The sequence below is a fragment of the Struthio camelus genome, chromosome 6, assembly GCF_040807025.1.
Source record: "Struthio camelus isolate bStrCam1 chromosome 6, bStrCam1.hap1, whole genome shotgun sequence".
NCBI lineage: Eukaryota > Metazoa > Chordata > Aves > Struthioniformes > Struthionidae > Struthio > Struthio camelus.
Genome location: NC_090947.1, coordinates 7,192,065 through 7,211,658, shown reverse-complemented (window position 1 = coordinate 7,211,658; position 19,594 = coordinate 7,192,065). Strand labels below are relative to the sequence as shown.

The 19,594-nt window shown below is 43.7% G+C and overlaps 1 protein-coding gene across 29 annotated transcripts in view; it reads left to right on the top strand.

Annotated features, from left to right (window-relative positions):
* Positions 1-19,185, top strand: part of MAP2 (microtubule associated protein 2) — a 227,150-nt gene extending 207,965 nt beyond the window's left edge. For all 29 annotated transcript variants that reach the window (XM_068947953.1, XM_068947941.1, XM_068947942.1 and 26 more), the window contains 3 exons: positions 12,863-12,944; positions 13,793-13,905; positions 15,059-19,185. In XM_068947953.1, coding sequence (XP_068804054.1) covers positions 12,863-12,944; positions 13,793-13,905; positions 15,059-15,274 — 411 coding nt within the window. In that variant the 3' untranslated portion in view covers positions 15,275-19,185. The remainder of the gene's footprint in view (positions 1-12,862; positions 12,945-13,792; positions 13,906-15,058) is intronic.
* Positions 19,186-19,594: the final 409 nt, after the last annotated feature.

Sequence of the window (19,594 nt, the reverse complement as noted above, 5' to 3'; positions counted from 1 at the left end):
AACCAGTACTGTATTAGCCTGTCCTTCTCCTCCGCATTATTCCCCGTGGATCGTAAAAACTATGCAAAACTATAGAGGACCTCAGCAAATTGTGTTTCTTTCTAAACATCATGCCTAGAAAGCTACATTTCCTTAGCAGTTTTGAAAAGTTGCACATGGTCTTTACCAGCAGCGGAAGAATGATGCAGCAGTCGGCGTTTCATCCCTTTGCAGGAGGATAGGGGGGAAACTGCTGGGTGGACCTAATAAGATCAATGAAGCTAAAGCATTTTTTAACTCTCAGTGGTATGTAGCCACTGCATTGTGGCTGGGTCAAAGAGAGATTCACTGAGTTCTTCCGTTAGATCTCCTTTATATCATGGTTGCTCAGTCTAGGCAAGAGGTTTTAGGATTAGTTCTTTTCGTGTTTCTGTAGTTCGATTTTAGAGGGTCTATCAGAGGAACATATGACAGCTAGTTTAGTTTCCTTGTGTCCGCTTACTTTTTGTCTGGTGCTAAATACTCCATCAGCTGAAACGAGCTGTTATCTGCTTTTAGTGATGAAATATGAAACAAGCAGAAGGCTGCTCAAGTTTGTAGCCTGAACTGGGAGTGCTGATAGCAGTAACCACAGGAAAAACAAGGAGACAAAAAGCCAGTGTATATCTGGGCAAGTTAAGTACATAAACATGACATGCAAGTCACTAAAGGAGTACAGATATGCAACCCAAAAGCGTCATTTGGAGACAGACTCCATCATTTTACCGGAGGCGTATCTTAACCTAGCACAAGGTCTTGTCTTAGCTTTCAGCTGTCCCAGAGAAAGCAGCAGCACTGCGAAACTGTCAGAGGCTGAGGTGTGCAGCTAAAGAAGCATGGGATGTTTGAATGCTAAATAAATCAAGAAACACAGGGCTTCAGCCTTGACTTTCATCAAAAGCTCATCAGCCAACAGATTGATTTTAATTTAGCTCTGTCTTGCCAGCCACAAAAACAAAGAAAAGGAGAGAAATAGCCCCACCTGACAGAAAAAAAGAAAAGAGCATGCTTCTAGGGGAAGAAGCAAATTAATGTTGCCCTGCATTAAGTTCCTACTAGAAATAGATGGTTTGAGATGTGTTTAATTGATATTCTGCAGTCTGGAGAAGTGAGGGGTTCTCTGCTCTGTGATGCAGCCGGTAGGTGGTTGCCTGGTTTTCTCTTTATAGTAAAGTATGGTGGAATGTATCATTCCTGGCAACGCTCAGAGGCAACTTGCTCATGGGTATGTCTACTGGGCTTCAGATGGATTTTAGCACTGCATCAGCTGTAGAGGAAATGCTGTGCTTTCAAAAGTAACCCGTTTGCATCTGTTATTTTTTCAGATAGCCCAGGGGAAGCATGGGGGAAAATTGAGGGGATGGGGGGTGGAAATCTGTTTCAGATACCAGGACTGGAGGGTTATTTTTATGCTGGGATTTTTTTCTTCTTGAAATTCTGTCCATGGATGTCGTCTGTACCATATTGATACCATATCAGCGTGCAGAAGTGCACCAGCTGAATCTTTTTTACTGCTGACCAGGCAGGGTATTTATAAAGCATCAGCGACCAGCAACCAAAGACAGAGCCAACTTATAGATAAGGTATAAAATGGCACTAACTGCGGTAACAGCCAGGCACCTTGTAAGGGGTAAGACGGCACATAAAGAATGAAACACCCAAGTGATGTCGGAGAATGAAGTGACCCTTGAAGGTGTTTAGGAAGATTAAGAGAAAACTTCACTATCTGCCCTAAATTATAGAAAACAAAGTGCATTTGGTCATGGGCTGGAGAGTCTGAATAAATTGATGACACTGATATTTAGTGGAACTTGTCCAGCACCCACAAAGAAACTGGCAAAAGAAAATAGGCATTTGCATTAAATGATAAAAGAGAGCAGCACGGGAAAGGATAAGACATCTCAGAGGTGGGCAGAGGAAGAGGTTTGGATAGATATCTCTCTTCTTCTTTGCACGGTTCTTTTGCTTGGGTCCAGTCCCGTTGGCTTCAAGATCAGTTTGGATGGCAACACAACACACACACGGCCCCATCATCACAGTTTACATCCCTGTCTGCAGAGAATAGTAGGATCCTTCTGTTTTCTCTGCCTCAGCGGCAGCCTGTCAAGATGCAAGGACTATGCAGAGACAGATAGTCCTGGGGGCCCGGCAGAGCTGGAGCACAGCTTGGAGGAACTGCAGGTCAGACGGGTATTCAGCAAGTCCCCGTTGAGACAGCATCTTGTAACTCCTCTTCCTTCTGTTTCAGATGTCTTTGCACCAAGTTACGCAGATGATGGCCCAAAAATTAATTCTGAGATCTAAATTATGTGCTATTGGTACACTGGCTGTTGAAGAGCATCCCAAAAGACAGTGGAGAACATGGGCATAACAAAAAGTGCCATCTGAGCTGATGTTACCACGTCCCATTCTGTCTCCCATCTCCTTCTGGCACGTTGTTCACCTTCTCCTCCGCTCCGCTGTGATCTTAAGACATAACTGAGCCATAAACATGTTGGCCTAAGTTAAGAGAATGTTCCTGTCCGGAACAGAATTGATGCACATAAATGAGCTATAAGTTTTAAGCCTGAGCATTGGCTGTAGTGCTTTCCCAAACCAGGGCCACGAGAGGCAACTTAAGGAAGACGTAGATCGACTTTTGTAACGTGGCTGTTGTCAAAGTACTTAGCTAATGAGAGACCAGAAGGCAGCTGTTTCCACACTGTTAGCCTCGTTCATTGGAATAACTTTGTGAATTTACCAAGGCAACAGTTCATAACTGTAAGATCATTTCATCTCTTGTCAGTCTGGTTTTGTTTCCTTTATGCGTTCCTGGTTTTGTGGATTTACAAAACATTTGGAAAGGTTTGTTTTGGACTGAAAAGCAGGGGAAATGTAGGCGCTTAAGAACAGTTTGTTCATATTGTTTGTAAACGGTTTGTTTGCCTGATGGAATTTGAAAATCAGGAATTGGTTCATCCCGTGCTAAATTGCAGATCCATAAATGCAAAGCTACGTTAGAGATTTCAGGCACAATTTCAAAGCTGTGTCACAGCTCGAAAAGCATAATTTTTAGGGGTTTGAAATTTAGAATTTTGGCTCATCATTGCAGGTTTGTACAGAAATAACATCTTGCATCTCCTGTGTTCAGATTCTACTCGTTTAATGGAGTGCTTGCCTGAGTACAGTCTGCACAGTTAAGCCTTGAATTATTCTGGATAAAAAGAAAGATCCTTCTTCCTGACTCATATTTTAGAAAAATGAAACAATCGCTGACAGGCTCCAGCAGGTTTCAGAGTATATTTTTGAGGGAAGGTGTTCAGTTGGTAGAAATGGGCAGGGAATTGGGACTCTCTATCCAGATATGACATTCACTTTCTCCGTGTCTGTAGCACAGTAACATCACTGCTGTGCCTCAGCGATCTGTGAAATGTGCGTCACGCTCACTGAGGACAGACTGCGAACCATAGGTACGAATCAGGAGGGTCACGAGCTGTCTGATGGGGATCTAGCCAAACTCTGTTGAAGTCAGTGAGTAACAAAACTTCCGCTGACTGCAGTAGCCATAGGATGACAGGTTTTGCTCTTTTGGAGCTGCGATCTGCCGGCTGCGTGGGTCGTGTGGGATCTGTCTAGCTGGAACTGAAGGTATCATTTTCTGGAGGATCCAGTCTCTCTCTACTGACTGTAGTGGCAGCTTACGTAACCAGCTGAAACTCTAAGTTTGCTAATGTTAGAGGAGACTAATCCCAGACATAGTGCCCAGCATTGGTTATTGGTCTCTCATTAATATCGTGGGGAGAAGCTGTAATTTTTTCTGGAATATGTTGAAACTTCCAAGACACACGTTCTTGTAAAAGCCTGACTCATCCCAGCCTCAGGTTCAGCAGAGGAGGCATTTTCAGCTGAGCTCTAAGAAGCCTACCTTTTGGCAAAGAAACGGAGCAAGTTGTTAGTTCTTGTGGGAAAAATGTTTAGGCAACTCCCAGTCTGCATCAGAGCTGTTCAGACATATAATAGATGTTCTGTCTTGGATGGAAAGGTGAGAAGAAAGAAGTTTTTTTGCTAGACAGAAAAGGAAGGAAACCTTGTTTTTTCTTGGAAATTTGGATTTGAACAAGAAAAAGACATGTTGATCTATTGAGATTTGAGAAAGCCAGCTTCCATGGAAAAGTAAACACACGATCCAGTTGAACTCAAAACTGAATGACCTAATTTCTCCATTATGCTGGAGTAAAGAAAATGCAGCCCTAGTGACTCCAAACTCCTCTCTTCTTAAAAATGTTCAACCTGATTTGAAAACCTTGTTGTTACTTGATACTTGAAGCTCTTAGTACTCTTTCAATGAGTAGGGCGTATTGCTACTAATGTTTCAGGATCAAACTCTCTAGTTTGGCAAAATCTGTCTGTTTTTTTTGTTTAAGGACTACTAAAACAAAGATCCGTGGAGTCTTGTTTTTCAGCTGATTTAATGGAGCTCCTAGCATGTTTTTAACTCTGTGTGCTTGAATATCCTTCAGTTTCTTTTACTCTTCTTTTGGATTGGATCCCCACATTTAATGATGAGTATGATTACAGAACACTTGTTACACTTGATCTGACTTTGATCTTGCCCTTCCTTGAGCTGTTATTGTTGTCTCTTGACTGTAAACTCTTCGGCACAGAAAGTGGTAATTTGCTTTGTATTTCACAGCACAATTATGCAAAACTTCTCATTGTTTCTACCACATTCATAGAGCCAGAACAAGATTTACCGTTCCAGCTGTTAGGTTTAAATATAGCATACCAGTTTCTGTTCCTTTGGTTAATTTTGGAGAGAGAAACAAATGTTTTTTCTGTATGATACATATGAAAAAAACATCATCCATCACAGATCTATATACTTGGAACAATCAATAACATATATGTGAACTCAATTAATGGATGCCAATTAAATATTTAAATTTCCTTGAAGTACACGATTTTAAGAGAGATGCTCTCAGGACATAGTCCTTTTGCTTTTGTGTTCTGATGATGTTGGCTTTTTCTCCCTTTATTTTTAGGGACATGCCTAGTACAATGTGGCCACCTTATTAATTAGACGACTATAGTGATTTGCAGATAGGTAAAAAAGAAGCCTGTAAGTTCTTCACAGCGAGAGATGTAAATCAGCCATCATTGTCCTATGCAAGCATTAAAGACGTGGCTGATTGCAAGGCACCTCTTAAATTTTCCTGACACCTCCTATTGGAAGTATCTATTTTCAGTTGCTTGGAATCGTCAAAGCGTGACTATTCAGGCCAAAATATTACATGCCCGGTGTCTGCCTCTGGCTTCATCTTTTAAGGTCAGAAGTGCACCTGTCCTTTTCACCCTTACTAAGAGAAAGATGAAGAGGGATACTTTATTTTGTCCATGCTGTGTCCAGGGCAGCCTTTTGTTTTGAATCTCACTAGCATGTAGGCTGGCAGCTTCACTAGTGTATGCATTCAGTGAATTTAGCAGTGCAAAATCAGAATATGAGCGCAAGCTCTGTTTGTAGATATGGAAAGTCTGAGGCACGTTTTCTCTTCAGGGGCTTTGCTAGGCCAGAGAATTAGGCTTCCCTCCCTTTCCTCTACAAGTAGCTTCTGCCAGGAGTATAAAAACTGTAGTATCATCTGTCCTGGCAGCATATAATTTTGGAAGTGCTTGGAACTGCTTCTTGATTCTGATCAGGTTTTAACCTTAACCTTGTTTCCGATGCAAGACCAGTTCTTGTCTCACTCGATCTGTTAACCAGGAGACCACGCACTGAAATAATGTCCTGTTCTAGGTTGTAACTGTTGAAATACTGCGATTCTGGGCTAAGTAGGAGCAACCTGTCCTCTTCGATAAGTTGTTAGGAGTCTGAGAGCTTTTCCCAAGATCCCAGCCCCACAGCCTGTTCAAATGACACAACTTTAAATTCCTGCAAGTCGTCTTGGCTTCACTGTAGCCAGACTCTGAAATACAGAAAGTCTAGGAGGAAACGTGTCGTAACAGCAGAGTAACAGGGCCCAAAGGAATCTTGGGACAGTAGACATCCTAGGGAAAAGTCATAAACAGTGGCTCAAAGTACATGAATAACATTCTCTGTTGATGAAACCATGACCTGAGTTGAAGTGGAGCCTGGCTAGAAGTACTTTAAATGCTTTAGGCACAGTGCTTGTGACAGGTCAAGCCTCTCAGAGGCCTAACTGCAAGGCAGGGAGAACATCGATCATCCACTTGGTGGAAAACGTGTCCAGAGTTTAATTTCATCAGCATCCCAATTTTTATCCTTTGCGTATCTTCGTTTTGGTGTGTACCGGGGTAGTAAGCTGTAGGAGGGACGTTGTTTATGGATTATCTACCCAGTTGCTGAAAAGTTAGGGGCCTTCTCTGTTCTTGTGAACAGAAGCTGAACAGAACGCTTATAGCAGCAATGAAAAACAATCCTTTCTTTTTCGTAAGTTGTTTTCAATCATAGACGTTGTCTTTAACAGCGGGGCAAAACTGAACTAAATCCTCTCTTGCATTTCTCAGCCTTCCACTCAGTACTTCCACTTATTTCTGCTCATCTTGAATATAATGGTGCAATACTGACAGAGAAGGGTCTGCTCCAGACCCTCAGACTGGAAACCATTGCACGTGGAAACTCTGAAATCCAAATTCACCTTCTGTGGGAGGAGCACAGCCCTAGGGAGGCATATGTCTAACTGGGAGATTCACAGGTACTGCCAGCCTCTGTCACTTTTCCTCACATCAGCCAGCTCAACCCAGAAACGTCCCCTCTGGTCTAGTGCAGATGTTGCCCTCAGACCACAGCCCCTTCCTGTTTAGACTGCTAGTTGGACCTTTGTACGAAGGGAGGGAGTTGCAGTCTACCCTGCTAAGTGCAGGTCACTAGATGCCTCATCAAAATGAGCCCTGAGAAAAATACCATCACTGCTTCCTTTCCTAGCAGGCTGTCCAGACATGCATTGCATCTCCCGTCGCTTTGCCAAATGGCAATCAGATTGCTGAGAAGCAGTTGGAGCACAGTGGCTGATTCGTGCTGGAGACTACCTAGAAATAGTGTGAATCAGTGAGGCTACACTGCATGCACGTCAGCACAGTCTGCTCTGGGGTTTGCTTCTAGATCACTGCTGAGGAGCTGTTGGGGAATGGAGTGGGATGGACCCACAGAGCGGTCAGTCTGTCAGGGCTTCGGTCAGAAGTCAGTTTTACCATTTGGCCGTTGCAGTTTTAAGGAGTGAACCCAGCATTTTATCAGCTTCGCTTTGCTAGTGTAGCTTAACGTCACTCTGTGCACAGCTCTTCGGTCCTGGACGAAATACTGTCTCCAGCCCCTGTGCAACATACCCTGGTAATCCAGAATCAGGTAAGTAGGAAGGAACTTACTCATCTCAGACTGGCAGCCCAGTGCAAAGATTATGAGGGAGTCCGCCAGTAGGTCTGTGCAGGAAGTTGGCCTGTTGGGATTTTCGGTGAGGGTGAATAGAAAGCAGTCCTACTTCTTCCACAGAGCAAAACGTTCCCTTTCTTGACTGAGAGCATGAGCAGGCTTGATCTTTCATTTAACGTGCAACACAATTACAGTGCATATACGTACATCCCTACCACACCTCCACCCCCACACAAGATGTACATACACATTCAGGAACATAGAGACCTTCCTGGTGAGTCATGGCAGGCAGCTGCATCATCTAATTCCTTCTTTAAAGTGCCATGATAGAAGTTTTCAATTTTCTTGCTGTAGCCCTGTTCCCCTGCAAGGCTGTTCCAGAGCCTCCGTGCTCTGATAGTTACAAGTTTCCCTCTAGATTCCATCCTGTATTATTACGCATAGTCAGTTTACACTCTTTGTTTGCAAGCCAAAGTTGCTCTTTAGCCTAAATAGTTCCTTTCCCTTTCTGGTACTTTCCCTCTGATATTTACAGTCAGATTTCCTAAGGAAGCAAAGCTCAGGCAGTCATGGTGTCTGGCTGGCAGTCTCAGCCTTCCTCAACTCATTTGTCGCTTATTGGCCAATTTCAACCAGCGCTGGCAGAGGAGCAGGGGTTGGAAACACAGGCAGTCCCTCCAGTTGTTCCCTCCAGTTGTTGACTGGATACAAGGGAGAGACTCTTACCACGGTAACTGGGGAGAAAGGCCCCTCAGCCCCTTCTCCACAATCAGAGATAATAAACAGCTAGCCAGTTGGCATCTGTGTATTGGCTGCTCTTTGGCCAGTCCAACAGACCTGGGAGAAAGCTACGGGGATGTTGCTGGCAAGAGGAGATAGGGCTTGCTCGGGAGCATAGGATGGAGGGATTAAGAGGTTTAAGGCATTAATCTGTAGGAAATAAGGCTTCATTAGGTCATGGAACAACTAGTGAGGGCAGTCATGATCTAACTATGTGCAGGGACATTGATATATTCCCAGAAGGGAAGAAACAGATAATCAGAGAAAATCTGGATCAGTACAGTTCATCCCTGTGCCAGATGACCAGCACAACACATCTGCATAACTCATATCTCACTTCAGCCCTCAGCATAGCACATAAGTGATACATAGGTCTCCTGCTGGTCCCTCTACACAGGGGCACTTGTCACCCGGTGAGACAGAGAGGATAACTGAGACGATTGTTCCTTTCCATGTCTGCTAGCTCGGTCCATGGGCCCTGAGACTTGCAATCTGTCAGAGTTCTGGGTGCAAATCAACCTTTGGGCACTTGATCAAAGGCACCCTCTCAACTTATCACCTTGCTTTGGCTTCATTTTTAAGCCGCAGGCCCCCAATCCGCAGCACTAAGGTCTTGTCACGACCCCTAAGTCAGCATTTTCGGAGCAAATGCATCCCTGTGGCCATTGCTAAGAGGTGCTGCTGATGTGTCACTGACATGTGCTCAGAAAGTGCTAGGAAGGCTTTCTGTTTTGCCCAGCTCTGTCTGGCCTAAAGTTCTGTGGGAACCAGATCTGACTGCACAGCTGATGTGCATTTCTGTAACTGATGTGACACCTGTCTTGTATAGTACTGGGGTACATTTTTTAAACAAATAGTGTATTGAGATAAAGCACAAGCATAAGACTCCAAAGGCCGTTGGCTTTTCGTGTTTCAGTCTACATCGGTTTAGTTGGATGGGCTATGCGGATAGGAAAGAGAAAGAGAGAAATCAGCTTGCCTAGCGATGATGCTCTTCTGAAGGGCTGAACGTGACCTAGCAGTTGTGGAGTTTCCTGTTGCGGTCGTCACCTTTCTTGCTGAGCCTGCCATCACCATAGATCTTTGTCAGTTAAAGCAAGGGAGCACTTAACATCCTAATGTTTTGACAAACATAGCGGTTACATTACATGTAATGAAGGGATCCGGGAAACAGCTTGCTGTGAAACACTTCTTTGCCTTAGCTGCAAAATAGGGCCCTCTGAAAATTTGTTCCTGGAATTTAGGCTGGGCTTGAGTCAAGAGTGCACTCCAGCTGCTCAGTGCCAGAGAAGTTGGCATGAAGTTACCCTTTTATCTAGATGTGACATTATCACCACTGCAAGGGCCAAGAGCGGCACAACTTGATATCCCTGTAAGGTGGGCAAATAGTGTTCTCCTAGTTTGGAGCGGTGAGGCACAGAGGAGGTGATTTGCCTCAGGTTTAACAGGCAGCCTTGGTCAGTTTGGGTAACTGAAGCCAGGGAGCAGAAACTGCATAAGGTTCTTCTTCCTCTCACTGGCTGCTACGGCTGTGTTTGCAGCTGCTTTGCATTACTGGCACGGTAAAAAGAAGCAAGAAGGTACCCTGCAAATCTCTTCCTCCCTCTCATCTCAGTGTCAGTCAGTCATTGTAGGTTTACCTTCAACATCTGCCAACAGGACTGTGCTAAATATACGTTAATGAAGGCTCTAGAAATGCCATTTAGTAAAATGAATACATAATTTCTAAAATTATATGGCTTGAATGGGAAAAACAGTGTAAATTCATATTGTATATTAGCAACATAGGGATGAATAAAATCCACCATAACATTTGAGTAAAGACTTCATATTTAACCTAGAAAAGTGAGTATGCTGCACTGGCTGCACGCTTTGAGTGAGTGAAAGCTCCTGGTGCAAAGAAGGCAGGTGGAGTCCATGCCAGAAGTGCCTTCTCACACACCTGAAAAGCCTAATACTGGTCCGCACAACCCCCTCTCCTTGCTCAGAAAGGAGTCTGGAAGTGGTGTCACCCAGGTGTGTGCACTGAGGCAGGCCCTGTGCCCAGGTGCTCCTGCATACTCCCGTCCAGCGGCACATGGTTCCCTGGGAGGAGGACAATCATTGGTGGCACCTGAGATCTGCCAGGTGGAGAGGCTGGTTTGGCATGGGGTCAAGCACAGGGCAGCGTGGCCTGCCTTTCACATAGTTCACCTGCTGGCACTGTCGGGACTGTAAGTGTGTCTGTGGCTAAATTGGTACAGAAGAAATGCGGGCTCCTGGCAACTCTGAGGGAGGCTGGCACCATCAAGAGAAGGTCGGGTGCTTGTTCTGTCAGAAACAAAGTGCGCAGGACTGCCAGCACCAGAAAGTTGCCGTGACCGGCAAATCCTCTGGGCAGCACCAGAAATCAAGAAGCAGCCACAGGTTTCCAGCTACCGTTGTTTCAGTGTTGCCCTTTATGAGGGGACGATAGTGAGTCTAAGTGGTTCTGACTTCCGTTCAATCCATTTGTCAAGAGTTGTCAGTCACTTTTCAGAGGGCACGCTGAGGTCTGTTGTATGAATATAGCTGCTGTTATGGCTGTGTGGCAGAAGGAGCGGTGAAATAGCTCAGGATTTCCAACAGTGCCTGAGCTGGCTGGATCTGGAATTGCTGCAGCAAAGGCTGGAGTACTGAGCTGTGAGATGGAAGGCCTCCATCTTCTCCTTGTGCCCAGTTCAGCAGAAACCCTGGCCGTCACTCAAGAGAGTCTAAGACGGGCTTTCCAAGGGCTATGTGCAACCCAGGCAAACGAGATGTTCTTTGAGTTTGTCAGGGAAAAATCACCTCTCATGTCTCCCAGAATGAAAATGCTCCCCTTTGTATTTCGCCACCACTTCATGCGGTAGAAAAAAGAGCAACATACTGCATTTAATACAGAGACTGGCATGATTGACTTTCTCTCCTTGCAATGCGAGTGTCAGAAGAAGTCGCAGCAGGAGGCAAAATTGCTGTGCTCCCTTGTCCTGCACCCTGCTTGGAGTGTGTATGGTATATAGTAAGTTACCTCCAATTCCTTTTAGGTTAGGATTTTAAACAAGAAGATCGATTTTAGCGATATTCAGTCCCGCTGTGGTTCCAGAGATAACATCAAACATTCTGCAGGGGGAGGAAATGTAAGTAGTACAGACACACCATGAGCAGGTGTCTCCACTGTGGTGACCCACCTTGCACAGCCAGCCCCCCTCTTGTCTCCTTTCCTCTGAGCACTATTTTCCTCCTTGCTGCTGTTTCACATGTGAGTCTGGTCTGGTAGTTGTGTAAGTCCTGTGTATGCAGTGGTGGTCTTCTGATTTTTCTCCACAGAGCACAATACATTTCCAGAACTTGGCCAGGAAAAGGAAATGAGACAAGAATGATTATGTCTAAGACCCAAGGATGCTGACAGTAGAAGTCCGGTGGGAGCCAAGATGGTTCAGTGCCTTTCATGGGAGTGGCTCATGGAAGTCATTTCCAGAAAGTACCAGTTATCCCATTGAGACTCCAGCTGCACAGCTGGACATCTTCTAGTGCCTCAGTCTTTCCTCAGCTAATCTTGTCAGTTACGTACAGTTACCAGAGAGAAAGAAAAAGAGAAATAAAACATAAGGACAAAGAAAGAAAGAGGATGTGATCTGCCAGCATGCTGAGTGCTAACGTACGTCCAGCACAGCGCTATTCCAGTATAATGGATGGGGGCTGCTCGGGGTTCAATCGGACACCAGTCAGTTCTAGCAGTCATGTTAAAATGGCTTAAGACTGCACTGACCCCTCTGATGGAAATGATCTCCCCTCAAATGCAAGTGCTGATGGTGGGTGCGTGTCTGATCCATTGTAATGAGAAGTAAACAGGTTCACTAAAACCACCGTTGCTGGCTTAATTGTTGCTGGTGACGTGAGCAAAGCGGGGGCATTGCAGTGAACTTGGAGCTCATGTGCAATGAGTTGCTTTGCCCGGCAAAGATGTGCTCACGCAGTAAGGGTGAAAGCCAGCCGCACCTTGGAGCTTGCCCAGAGCGCAGCAGGGCCGGAGTGTCACTCATGCGGCGGTTCCTAAGCTGGGTCGGCGTAGTCATGGCAACGCCGACCTCGGCAGAGCCTCCAGAGATGCGGGTGTCCGTGCTGCAGCCTGGCTGAGTGCCACAGCATCCGGGCTGCCTGATCCAACAGCAGCACAGGTACAGCTGCTGAGGTCGCATTTGTAGATGCATCAGACTCTCCGTAATAGATTGAGATGAAAACGTTTACTGTAGTGAGATGGAAAAAAAAAAATGAAACAGATGGTAGAAAATAAACAGCCGCCAGAATATTCCTAGTTTCCTAGAGGCACATTGAAAAGCAGAACCAAACGGGCTGGGTCCTGCAGCATGCAGGGCTTTGGAAATCTCCACCTCGAGCTGGGAGCTCACAGATATCTTAGGAAAGAACTCACAATCCAATCTGCTTCGTCCTCCTCTTCATTTTACTAGTGGAAAAACTTAACCCTGCTCTGTCATCTGGAAAGGAATGGTGGAAAGGAAGCTTGTTGCATTAATCCAGGTGTTTCTTCCCTTGTGGCGTGGTCTGTTTTCTACTAACCACCTCCTTTTCCAGCGGTTTGTAGAGACTGTGGCTGTTTCTCTGCAGGGCTTGGCTTTTTATTTACTTTATTCCTTTCATTCCTGTAATGTTTCTTGTGCTTGCGTGTGATTTTGACAGGTACAAATCGTAACCAAGAAGATAGACTTGAGTCATGTGACTTCCAAATGTGGCTCCCTCAAGAACATCCACCACAAGCCAGGTATTGTAGGATTTTCTGGGGTGTGTGTCAAAGCAAGGGCCCACTCCTTGTATGCGAAGGAGAAAGTATGGATGATACTGTTCTCTTATGTAGTCTGAGAGAAAGTAAATACACTTTGATAATAGAAATAATACTCTTGATTTTACTTAACTAAATATATATATAAAAATATATACATATTTGGGGCCAGACTCTTCTCAGTGGTGCCCAGCGACAGGACAAGAGGCAGTGGGCATAAACTGAAACACGGGCAGTTCCGTCTGAACCTGAGGAAAAACGTCTTGACGGTGAGGGTGACTGAGCACTGGCACAGGTTGCCCAGAGAGGTTGTGGAGTCTCCTTCCCTGGAGATATTCAAAACGTGCCTGGACACGATCCTGTGCAATGTGCTCTAGGTGACCCTGCTGGAGCAGGGAGGTTGGACTAGATGATCTCCAGAGGTCCCTTCCAACCTCGGCCATTCTGTGATTCTGTGATATATAGATAAACGTGTGTAGGACCACCAATTTAGAGATGAGATAGATAAAATAATGACACAGAAGGATGTTGCTGGGGCACAATGTCTGTCCGTTTGAGAAGATGGTGAAACGCTAGCTGAAGACAGCAAAATATTTAAGCACGTGCTTAAATCCTATCGAAATCAGTAGGACTAAAGCACGTGCTTAAAGTTGGAATATGTGTCAAAGATGTTATGTTTTCTGCAACATGGAGCATGGTATTCAGTGCTTCTCTAACATCATTACATCTCAGCTGAAACGGAAGTAATATGAATGCACCCATGCGCGTTGTGTCAGACATTCTCCTTGGGGATTTCAGCCTCTTAATCTTCATTTTCTTTCTTTGTGTAGGTGGTGGACGTGTGAAAATTGAAAGTGTGAAACTGGATTTCAAAGAAAAAGCTCAGGCTAAAGTTGGTTCACTCGAAAATGCCCACCACGTACCTGGCGGTGGTAATGTCAAGGTAAGAGAACAACCCTCAGGGAAAAAGCTATCACTGTGCCCCTGGCTCAAATTCAGCTGTGAAATTATTAGACCTGTAAGTTCAGTGATGGCTCTGAATTGAGTAGGAAACATTTGCTTGTTTTTCTTCAAGCACGCTCCCATGCTCTTTACTCCCTATGGAATTTGGAAGGATCACGCTTATGTCCACGCTCTAGGCTGAGTCTGGACCTTAAAGTGAAACATCCTGTAGTCTGTGCACTGGCTTTCTCAACCAAGGGGAAACCTTGTTTTGGACAGCTGTGTAGTGCAGCTATGAACGAGTGAGTTTGTACTGTGAGTATTCCAGAGGATCAGGACTGCAGCGTGAAACATGAGGAAAACATCTCGAAGTTAAGGTCACTGCCGTAAACATTTGAAAAGTAAAGTTTCAGAATCAAATTCACAATGCCCATAGAATGCCTACTAAATCCATACAGGTAGGAACAATGCTATTGCCTTTTAGAGCATCTATCAAAGACTGAAACAGTAAGAGAGGATGTAACATAGTGAGCCAATACACCTCAAACGGGGTGAAATTCACAAGCTTCAGTGCTTTTAAGAGTTCTTAAAAATAAACAAAAGAAAATCACACCCGAGTGATGATCTCTAACGCGTGAGTTTAACGAAGATATAATGTGTTCCAGCAACATTCAGTAGCAGAGAGGGAAGCTGAAGGTGGGTTTTCAGTTCTGTGCAACGAAGTTAAGAACTCAAACGCCACAGAAAGTCAGTGGGAGATACTTTCTTAGACGTCTAAATTAACTTGGTGCACTGTGAACGTTGAACTTAACTGTTACTGATGGGAGTGGTAGGTTGGAATATAAGACATTGTACTGCCTAGATGATGCTTCCAATTGACAATGGCTTCTGTAAAACGGAAAAGGTGGTGATGGACTCAAAAGACCTGAGCTGCCTGATTGCTGAGGCAGGTGCTGAGCAGCTGATTTTGAAAAGAAGAAAGGTCACTATTCAGGTTCAGTTCTCCTAAAGGGAAAAAAAGGTTGGCTTTGGAAAGGACAGGTGGGGTGATCATCACTGTAGGAAGCTAGCACTGAGAACCCAGTCAGTGAGGGCTTTTTTTTTTAAACAACTCCCCTCCATGCCAAGTTAAATTCTTTGCTTTCCTGGAACAGATTGACAGCCAGAAGCTAAACTTCAGAGAGCATGCTAAAGCCCGTGTCGACCATGGGGCTGAGATCATCACGCAGTCACCAGGCAGGTCCAGCGTGGCTTCGCCACGCAGGCTCAGCAACGTCTCGTCCTCCGGAAGCATCAACCTGCTTGAGTCACCCCAGCTTGCTACCCTTGCTGAAGATGTCACGGCAGCCCTCGCTAAACAGGGCTTATGAATTTGCTCCATTTTGCGTTGTATGAAGTAATAATATTTAGGCATGAGCTCTTGGCAGGAATGGGCTCAGAACAGGTGTTGCATTCATTCTTTACCATGTCTAAAACTAAGTCATATCCCGAGACTTGTAGTTACCATATAATAAAAAAACAGAAAAAAATAATTAAATAGATGCAGAAATTGGCCTGATCTCCATTTACAACAGGAAGACACTGGCTTTATATGGGTATACAACTGCAGTATGTTACATTGGAGAATTATTGTTGCTCTGCTCTGTCTTGCATGGAGTACCGTACTATGATAAAATGCATTTTTACCTTTTATGTGCCTGAAGGCCATCCACCTCTTTCTGAAGAGCCTCGTTAATATCCCAAGTTGCTCATTTCACTGTTGATAGATGGAGAAATAAAAAATAAAAAAGTTGCCCATTGTAAGTTATTACAGGTTAAATTAAGAGTCTGCTTACCAGAAGGACGGGCATGTAGAGAAATTCAAGTTTAGTTAAAAAAAAAAAAAAAAGAAAGTGTTATTTTGTATAAATGACTAGAACAAAAGTTGAATTAAGTTATTAACATTTTTTTTGGACCTGGGTAATTATGTCAGTGTATAGCTGAAAAGCCAATAAATTATTTAACTAATAACTAAAAATAGTAGTTGAAAAACATTTGAACCATGCTTGGGGAAGTGACGTAAAAAAAGCTATGGACAGGAAGCACTTCCATCCCAATGGACTTGTGTCTGATTAGAATGTTGGTTAAGCGGCTAGATTTGTGTACGCACTACTGGTTTCACATCCTTTCCGTCTGTTTGATACAGTATTATAGATATATATATATATATATTTCTCTGTGGCCATTTGTGATACGCCCTCCTCATATACTTGAATATTCCACTTTATTCACAGTATCTGTGTCTCTTGCACCCTTTGGTGTTGCAATTTTAGGTATGTAAAAGTAGATGTTAGCAGGGTTTTTTTCCCTATTCATAAAAATACATTTAAAAAAGACAAAACCTTTTAGCATGAAGTTGCTTTCTGTAACAACTAAAAGCCGTGACCCTGTTTTAGTGCCAGATGCAAGTCTCTTCTGTGATGCTAGAAAAAAGATTCCTTCCCTCCTCCCCTCCTTCCCTTTCTTCACCAAGACTGATTTTTGTGCGGTCCAGAAGTTTGTAAGAGGGTCTCCAAAGATGGTTGGGTTTGGATTCTGGATTTTTTTAAAAATCCAAAATAGTTTGGTTTGGGCTTTTTTTTTTTTTTTAAACTCCTGTAGTAACAGTGAATGTTAGATTTATTTATTTATTTTTTCTTTTGCTAAAGTTGAAACACAGAAAAAAGTATTATGGTGTTGTTTCCACTCCTTCAGTGATGTCTTGTATAAACACTCGGGCACTCAGATAACAATGATAAACATAACGGAGATGCCTGTCAATTGTAGTACATGAATAAATAAAATAAGCTCCTTAGACTAGGTTGCTATGGTGATTAATCAATAAATAGGGCATCCTAAAACCTGAACAAAGAAGAAGTGGGATTATATTGACTATAAAAAGTATGAGAAGAAGTGTGCCTAAAAGGTAAAGAGCAGAGATATATAAAGATCAGATCAAATGGAGTTACTTGTGAGAACTCCAACACTATCTTATGGACACTAAGAGAACACCGAAGGTAATATGGTAGTATTACTCATCAGCAGCTAGTAGTCTGCTGATATTATGTACAGTAGACATTATGAAATGACCAGTTTACATTCTTGCAGATTGTTTTATCTTTTCCTTTTGAAATCTCTAAACTTTGCACTGTCGGTTGAGCTATATGTACTTGATACATGTATTAGGTTAACATTGTGTGTTGGAAGCTTTTGATCTGTTCTTTTTACTTAATTTGTATGTGTGCGTGTGTATGTTGGGGTTTGATCTGAAAAGACACACAGAGAACATTTTTATGTCTGTGGAGAAGGATTATTGTAATTAATAGCACAGAATTCCACATAATCAAATTCAGGTAGGAAATGCACAATTAATAAACAATAGATCTTCAGTGGACCGAATGGGGAATTTTAGCTAAGCTGTCACAGCAGTACAAAGACAAAACAAAATGGTTAAAACTCCAAAAACGTTACTGAGGATGAACTCCTAACAGCCCCACGCATGACATTTCTGCTCTGCAAAAAGCTTTTTCACACTATAAAGTTCCTAATACTGCTTGTAAGTCGGTTGTTTTATACAAAGGACAGTGAGTTTAGAACCGCGCTAAGTGCATCTGGAGGATTCTGATTTCTGCCTTGTATTTGTTGTACTCTAGCTCAGAGTGACTGCTTAAGAGTTCACATGGAAACAATGCCAAGTGAGGTGCGTTAAAAGCTCCTCCCCATTGTTCCAGAAAAACAAAATACAGGAAGAAAAAACGACGAAACATTATTTTTATCATGTTGCTCTGATCGTACCATCAACAAACAAAAATTGGCCTTGCAGTGTTTTTTTATGCCTTTTGCCAACGTGGGAGAGAGTCTGTGGTACTGCTGAACCTCAGCTTCTCTGAAGCTGGACACCAGCTAGTCAGAACAGTGTTAACTTGCGACTCAAGTATTTTTATTCTGCTTTTAAAATTGACATACAGATGATGAAGCTTAGTTAATACGCCTATGAGTCCCAAGTTAGATTGGTGTGACACACCAAGTCATTTATTTCATGCATTAAAATGAGCTTTCTTGTCCTGATTCAAGCCAAGACCTTTGTAATCGTAATCATCCTTCCATAGAAAGAATCCTAGAATGCTGTGAAGTTAGATGAAAATAAAAAATCAAGAGTTTTGTGCTGTTAAATAAAAACCGAGTTGTTACATGACTCTAGATGTTCCCTGAAAAAGCTCATATTAGTCTTTAATCCTCAAGAGGAGTGTTGGTTTTGAAAACAACAGTTTTGTAAATATGTAATGCCCACTAAGGATGGAGCCAGCTTCCCGGAAACTGCATCCGTAGTGTTTCTTTTCCGCAGGCGTGTTGAGCCAGCAGGTACGTTGGGTATCTGAGACCCGACTTTGTAACAATGCAGAGATAATCCAGACAAATGGAACGGTTAACCCTGTTTGGATAGCTTGGGGGGGAGCCTCAAATTAATAATCTGTCAAACTGTATAGACAAAAGAAAAGGCGCTTCTGCCCCAGCTGCGGAGTTCTATTTCTGTGTAACCACAAGCAGAAAGAAATCAAAGTAGAGCAAACCTGTGTCCAGCAACAGTAAAGGTAAAACTAATGCTGATGAGGATAATTTTGCGCTCATTAGGGCTGTGTATACTTCCACTGCACAGCAGTAAATGGTATTATCCATTCAATGCTATGTTAAGGTACAGTAGTAACCTCATCACGACTGCTTACAAATACAAATTTGCCAATGCACACGACCCAAAGGGAGTCGGAAGGCAGCCTGTGTGGAATACCACACGTGAGCAGAAGTTTTTGCCGCGCTGGACCAAATAGGGTTCGAAAACCAAGTACTAACGTCCCTTCACAGGCAAACGCCTTGAAGAGTAGCTCGCTTTGGCTGTGAAACCTGAAGCAGACAGAATTCTAGCCCGGGTGTGTGTAGCGTTCCCTCACTAGCGCGGCTGCGAACGCGGTTCCCACTGCAGGAAGGTAAATTAGTTTCCCACGTGGAAAAGTCAAGCGTAAAAGCCACTTCAACTTTAGCAAAGAGAAAAAGCCAACAAATAAAACATGCTGTATGCTGGGATTTTGAGGAATACAGTCTGCTGTTACAAACCTGTGTTTTTTTCTGATAATTCTAGAGCCTGTTACCATAAAAGGCATTTCTTGAATGGCTGGTGGTAGGTAGTTCATGTTTTTCAATCCAATTTGCAATTGTATTTGTTGCTGTATAGTGATTGTTTTGCAAAATAAAATCGCTTGTCATCTAATAGCCTGTGTCTGTTTCTGCTGTCTGTGATGCAGCTTTTCCCTTACTCAACCACTGCACGTCACTGCGCTGCCTGAAAGCAAAGAGTATCATGTACCTATTGGTATTGCATACGGTCAGCCTTGCCAGGAAGGGTCAGAGCAGATTAAGTGCTCCGCGAGTCCCTGCGATTTCTTGCCAAAAGAGTCGGTTTTTACAGCTAGCATCCTCCTTCCTCTGAGCCGTATGAATACATTATCCTGGGATTTGTCCTGGGGTCCTAGCCTGAACGCGAGGTTTAGCGTCACCGTGCGTTGAACAGTTAAACCCTCCAGGCAGATGACCGATCCCGTGAATCCCCGTGCCGTTCACGGTGCCTGCCTTCGGTGCAGAGGGGAGGGGAAGATGTCGCCGGCGGCCGGAGGCACCAT